The sequence below is a fragment of the Aptenodytes forsteri genome, unplaced genomic scaffold, assembly GCF_000699145.1.
Source record: "Aptenodytes forsteri isolate BGI_AS27 unplaced genomic scaffold, ASM69914v1 Scaffold66, whole genome shotgun sequence".
NCBI lineage: Eukaryota > Metazoa > Chordata > Aves > Sphenisciformes > Spheniscidae > Aptenodytes > Aptenodytes forsteri.
In genome coordinates, this window is record NW_008795131.1 from 1,024,147 (window position 1) to 1,031,008 (window position 6,862).

The 6,862-nt window shown below is 38.1% G+C and overlaps 1 protein-coding gene across 2 annotated transcripts in view; it reads left to right on the forward strand.

Annotated features, from left to right (window-relative positions):
- NSRP1 (nuclear speckle splicing regulatory protein 1) overlaps window positions 1-6,661 on the forward strand; it is an 18,437-nt gene extending 11,776 nt beyond the window's left edge. The window contains exons 4-7 of one of the 2 annotated variants that reach the window (XM_009278161.1): window positions 639-770; window positions 1,730-1,937; window positions 2,525-2,633; window positions 4,996-6,661. In XM_009278161.1, the coding sequence (XP_009276436.1) occupies window positions 639-770; window positions 1,730-1,937; window positions 2,525-2,633; window positions 4,996-6,034 (1,488 nt within the window). In that variant the 3' untranslated portion in view covers window positions 6,035-6,661. Of the gene's footprint in view, window positions 1-638; window positions 787-1,729; window positions 1,938-2,524; window positions 2,634-4,995 lie in introns of those variants that run through there. The other variant, XM_009278162.1, reaches the window with a different exon arrangement.
- Window positions 6,662-6,862: the final 201 nt, after the last annotated feature.

Here is a 6,862-nt window from a genome sequence, read left to right on the forward strand (position 1 = left end):
GTTATCAACTTTGTTCTCATCCTAAATCCAAAACACTGTACCAGCTACTAGGAAGGAAATTAACTCTATCCCTGCCGAAACCAGGACACTCCCCTAGCAGTTGCCTTTTTCTGATAGGGCTTTTAAAAACTGAACGGTTTCACAGTTCTTACTTCCAACGTGACTGTACAAACAGAAGATAGAACTGTGAAATATGGAATCATATCCTGAATTATATTGGTACATATTTATTATTTGGAGCTTTGGGGAAGGGGGATAAACTATAGATGAAAACAGACAGTAAAATTTATTGAAATGTTGTTTACTGTTTCTTAAAAAAATGAATTACGTTATTTGATGGAACAGTGCTCATTAAGAAGTTTCCAGTATTGTTTTGACTGTTGTGCTTTGTTTCCTATATTTCCTATAACTGCAAATACTGGTGATGATTTGGTTGTTCGTCTTCTCAATCCTGGTAAACAGTTCAAGAACTTCGTAGATCAGACTGGTTTTAATTTACATTCAATGTTCTAATGGATGGGTTTATACTATAGATCTGTTTAAATTACAATATAGGAATAAAATGTTTGAAAATGGTAAAAATTTCATGCTTAATTTTCTGGTATCTTTTCTTCTCCTCCCCCCTTTTTTTCTTTTAGACTAAATTGGAGATTCAGAAGGCTTTGGAGGAGGATGCTACAGTGTACGAATATGACAGCATTTATGATGAAATGCAGCAAAAGAAGAAAGAAAGTAATGCCAGAGTGTTATCTGGAAAAGATGACAAAAAGGTCGATACCTGAAAATGTATGCTGTCTGTCTTATCTCTGTATGCTTGGAATAACTATGATTGATTAACTTTTAAGCTTTGCCAAATGCATTTTCTCATGGGGCACGCAAGTATTGTGCTCAAATTCTGTTACATAAGGTAGTAATTTGCAAGAATTTTGGCAAAACTGTTAGTTCATCAGATACTTCAGAGTCCAGATCCAGTGATATTCTGGAGGGCGGCAGACTACAAGTTTCCCACCCAATTTATGATGTACATACAGTATATATCTCTGTGTATTTCTGAAGGGAATGTTACAATGGGATAATAGGATTAGAGGCAGTGGGCCCTGCAACAATACTACTTCTGATAATAAAGACTCTTTGATTATTAAGCCAATGAACGTAAATCGTCCCTCCTCACTCACTAGTGTGCTTACTGGAGAATTGTCAGAAGACTAAAGTGATTAACTTTCCTTGGTGAAATGTGAGCCGATTTCCACAGCCCTATGCCTTGTTTCAAAGCATTGCTGAATTATCCTGACAAGTGATATTTTCATTGTTAGTTATTCTATCTCATTTGAAAGCTCTTGTCAGGTTACGTGGGTATAAAAGGAAACTTCCCACTCCTTTACAGCAATAGAAAGGCAAGACTATTACAAGACAGAAGACAGAGGGGTGAGAAATCAAAAAACATTTAATTTCACTCAGAGTAAAAATCATCCTAGTCAAAGATGGGCTGAATGTTTTGATTGAATACAGCAACGTCTTTTGTTACTGGGAAGCACGCCATGTTAGTGATCTAAAAGGGAATGAGTTTATTTCAGATAGCTATCAAACAGTGTGAGAATATGTTAGACTAGCTTCTGTCAATTTTCTTCCGTTACCCACTTTCTTCAACATCTCCATCAATCCCAGTTTATGTTTTCTCAGCCACCTCAATTGCCTCTCAGCATGATACTTTTTTCCCCTCCTATTTTAGCCCAGATACATCCAAAATATCCTCAAAGCAGCTGAGATTAGAAAGAAGGAGCAAGAAAAAAGAATGGAAAGAAAAATTCAGAAAGAGCGTGAAATGGAAGGAGGAGAGTTTGCTCACAAAGAGGCTTTTGTGACTTCAGCCTATAAGAAGAAGCTGCAAGAAAGGGCTGAGGAGGAGGAAAGAGAAAGAAGAGAGGCAGCTCTCGAGGGTGAGATTCACACTGAAGTAATTCCCCTTAAAAAGAAGTATGGCCTTGTACATGATCTACAACGTTGTCATCTGGTTGTTTCTCTGTGAGGCTTGAGATAATTAAAATCAAAAAGGACCAGATAGCAGATACTGAATCAGATCCCACTTTGTTGTTTTCCTTTGTACACGTTACTAAAGGAACAGAGGAAGCTCCTCTGTGTGTCAGTACTATTTGGGTTGCTACGTTTAATTTTTGAGGAAGGGTCAGTTGTTGAAGGAAGACTTGTAAGCCTGGGGTACAATGATGCTTACGCTCCTTACTTCAGACATTCTGAACAGTGTCCCAGGAATAGGTGTAAAGATTACGATATAGGATCATAAGATAAATCAGGTTGGAGTGGACTTCTGAAGGTCATCTATTCCAGCCTTTTGCTCAAAGCATGGTCTGCTATGAGGTCAAATCAGATTGTTCTGAGCATTTTCCACTCTGGGCTTGAAAACTTCCAGGATGGAGTTTGCAGTCTTGGTGGTGTTTTTACCGATTGTGAGTTGTGTCTCATGAGTATTTGTGGCGCAGTAAATCCAACCTTACTTTCTTTCTCTTAGCATACCTGGATGTGACCAAACAGAAGGATCTCAGTGGATTTTACAGACATCTTTTAAACCAGAGGGTGGGGGAAGAAGAGATGCCTAAATGCAGCTTCCGTGAAGCCAGGTAGGATGCAATTCCAGAAGGCTTTCAGGTATAAACCAGCTTCTGGCTGTTTGTGATTCCAGACTCACTGGAACACTGTAAGAGTTAGGCAGAGAATACTAAAACACCAGTAGGGTAAGCTGATTCCTTTATACATCTGATTAACTGAATTATTTGGAAAATGCCTGATGTTTGTCTACAAGACAGAAACAAGCAGGACAGGGATGCCGTTTAAAAAGTATCAAGAGGACAGTTGTACTTGTAATACTGCTTGGTATTATTGTAACCTAATATATGGCAATCTGTATTAAGTTACATATTTTGAATCACGAGGGAGACAAAGGGTTAAAATAATGGGCATAGAGGTAAGTCATAGGAAATGATGTTGTGATAAGAATTTCCTGAAAAGAATGTGGGTCTCTAACTTTGTACTTACTCCACATTTACAGGTTCATAAAAAATAAATTAATTGAGTGTTGATGCTGTGGTAAAAGGAAATTAATCAAATATATAGGAAATCTAGTGGGAATATTTTAAAATCTTAATATATGCACATTCCAAAGCAAAGTACTGAGATGAGGCTGAATTATTTATGTAGTTCAGATGGTGAAATTCTGCCCTGTGGATAAATATGGTGAAGGGGCTATGTTTCTTACATGCAACAGCTGATCAATTAATTCAGGTTAAAGCTCACTTGAGATAGGCTTTAAACCTGGCTGTCACTAGTTAAATGCTTGCCATCACAAAGAAAATGCAGCTTTCATCAATAGATCTTCTAGATCTGAGATTGGATTATTATAAAGTAAATTCTTAGCTTAAATGAAGAATGTGATTGCAGTGAAGTTACTCAGCTAGCTGAAATAAGGGAATTCTCAATTACATCTTTAGTATAAAGATATGCCATCTTATTGGAAATAAATAGGGAAAAGCAGCGTAAAAGAAATAGGAAGTAAGAATTACTGACTGGAAGAAAAGCAGAACGGCTTCCTGAATTTAAGCAGAAAATGGGAAATTTGAGGCCACAGTTTTGTCATTTGAGACTTAAAGTATTAGTATACCTCTGTGTTTGGAAAAACATCCTGTCTCAGGCTTTCACCAAAGAGGAATACCTGTGTGGTTTCAGTGGTGCTACTGAGGTGGTTAAATGAATTTTGCATTTTATAGTTTCTTCTTTTTATTGATGAAATCTTAAGTTATTCACTTGCATCTCTTTATAAAAACAGTAGCAGTAGTGGTCAGTCCACTTGGTTGTCCATTTGCTTTAATAGTTCTTCTTTCAGAGCGTCTTCAGGAAGATGTAGTTTTATACTGTGTAGAGATCATTTGAAATGATGGTTTCTTAATCTTGCAAATTAAGGAAATGTTCCTTTTCTGAGTTTTATATAAAATTAATTCAGGAGAAAACAAGTAGTACTGTAGATGGTGCTCCCAGCAAGGCTTTCAAATAAGCTCAGGTGTATGTTTTAATTTTATTCTTTCTTATGGTGGTACAATAGGATACAGAGAGAAAACAGCTTGATTTTTAGATCTCAGAATTTGCATCACTTGTCCTTAAGTGATCCACTTTGACTTGTCATTTTAATTAATTGGATTACTAAATAAATTATCAAACTTTTCAGCGTAATTTTTAGTCATTGTTCATGGACTAACCATGCTTTCAAGCATGCATCAAATGTTCAATCTAACTAGATGGTGTGCTGATTCATAAGAATTTACCACAGACTGTTACTGTAGCTGTAGGATTAGAAAGCAGAGACATGTGGCTGGTGTGAGTAAACATATATTTCCTTATCAGTCAGAAAAGAATGACAAAGCATAACCTTTCTGCCTACTGCCCAAATTGGTCCTCTATGGGTCGGCTTTTTGTATTTAAGAATCTATGAACTGTTAAAAGATACTAATTTCTATCTAGCCATAAGACCGAGATCTTCAGAAATAGCAGACTAAAAAAATCTTCTACTACTACTAATGGAAGCTATGTTCCTACCTCTGTCAACAAAACATACAACCTGCTTCTTCCCTGGATAATTATTTGACGTGAATAGAGGAATAAACACATAGGAAAAAATGTGTAGCTTGCCAAAAAGCTTACACGAGAATACAAATCTATGTCTTTGTCCTTAGATGGAGGCTACAGATTCTTAACCATAGTCATTCTTTTGGATAAATTAATCAGCTCACATTCACCAATGAACCAGATACAGATACTTAATAGAAATCCTTTGCGCTGGATTCCTGGAACCTGAGCCACGGACAGATTTGCTTTCTTAGACTTTTCAGCAGCATCTTTTGCTTAAGTCCTGACCAGAAGTCAGTTTGTAGAAAAGTCTGAGATTTCAGGCTGTGTAATGTTGTTTTTTCTTTTTTAACATAAAAAATGTAGGATAAAGGAAGAAAAAGCTGACAGTTGTTATGATGAATCCAACCAAAGGAACAAGTGCCCATATGAAGGGCAAAGACTGAAGCCCTCTGATAAGGAAGAGAACAATCCAGACGCTGATACCGACTTAGGAACTGATAGTAGTGATGATGATAAGACACACAAAAATAGTAAAGTAAATTTGAAAAAGAAGAAAAGGAGAGAGAGCTCTGTGAGCAGTGAGGAGGAGGCTAAACGTCACAAGAGCCAGAGGCATTCCAGGTCACCAAGCTCATCCAGTGTGGAGGAAGAGCTGCGCACAAAAGCCCAAACAAACCATCTTACAAAGAGGGGAGAGAGCAGACCAAGCAGAAGGGGAAATGATGAACGGTACAGGGAAAAAGATTATGAGAGAAGTAGGACCCACGAAAAGGATCACCAAAGGGAAAAGGAAGAGCGACATAGATACGGGGATCATACTAATAAAGATAACTACAGAAGGAGGGAAGAGCAAGATGGTAAACAAAGGGGGAAGGAAAGAAAAGAGAGGGAGGGACATAGCAGAGAATGGAGGAAGGGAAAGGAGAGAGAAGAGAAGGGCTCAGAAAAGGAACGAGAGAAAGACAGACTAAGAAATGGTAAAGAAAGATACAACGACAGAGAGAAGGAGAGAGGAGAGAAATGCAGAGAAAAGGAAGATCATGTGAAGGAGAGGAGAGAGAAATATGGTCGTGATGAAAAGAAATACAGAGAGAGGAGGGAAGGTACTCCTACATCTTTAGAAAAAGGTGGAGAGACTGATCTGGAAAAAGAGAGAACGGGAAAAGAGAGAGAGGTGGATGAGAAGGGAAGATCCAGCTCTGGAATTTTGTCTGAGCAGAAACGTAAAGCTGGAGAAGGGGAGAAAGAGGAGAAAGAACAAGCACAGAAACCATCTGAGAGCATGAGCAAATTTGCCAAACGGAGCAATGAAGAGACAGTCATGTCAGCAAGGGACCGCTATTTAGCCAGGCAAATGGCACGTGTCAGTTCTAAATCTTACATTGAGAAGGAAGAAGATTAATGTCCTTGCGGTGGGCAAAAACACTTGGTCTGTCAGCCAAGAGGAAAAGCCACTGCTGCATGGACTCTTGTACAGAAGTAAAAGTGTATCCTAGCTATTTATTCCTGGCTTTCATTTAATAAATTGTGTGTGCCATAGTAGAAGAACAACTTTTGAAATGGATTACTGGATCACTTGGTACACACCCTTAGTCTGTTTATACAGTTGAAATATTAAATGTGGCTGACTCTGTCCACCCTGGCCTTCAGTACCCTATCCTTGATACTTGAAGATTCTGGGACAGACCTCGGAGCGTTAAACAATGTGAGGTGAGAATACTTCCCCCTGGCAGCCCCTGCTCCTTCCACCAGCTGAAACAGTGAGCTCTGCTGAAACAAAGGTGTTCTCAGGCCTTAGCAGGAGTCATTGTTGCCCACTGATACTCTCAAAAATGAGAAGCAGACCCGTAAAAGTGGGAAAAAAGCAAGAAAAACAGCCTGAATAATAACCTAGGAGATTTCTGTACGTAGTATGGCATTTTGTAAGCTAAATGCATATTGATATATGAATTTTGTATTTATGTGTGGGCTTTGGTTTTAGGAACCCGATGTACAGAAACACTTAAATAAAGTGTAAGATACATACTGGATCTAATGCGTGGGTCTTTTTTGATGCTTGTGTTATTTTACTGCATCTTTTTTGCGTGAAATAAGGTATATGAGTCTCTTTTCATGTATTACAGTAATACCTGCTTGTTCTGCTGGAGGTAATATTTTAGATTTGTCAATCTGTCCAAAGGTTCATAATCAAGACTAAAGTTATCTCCAAACTGTAACTTAGTAAGTAGGA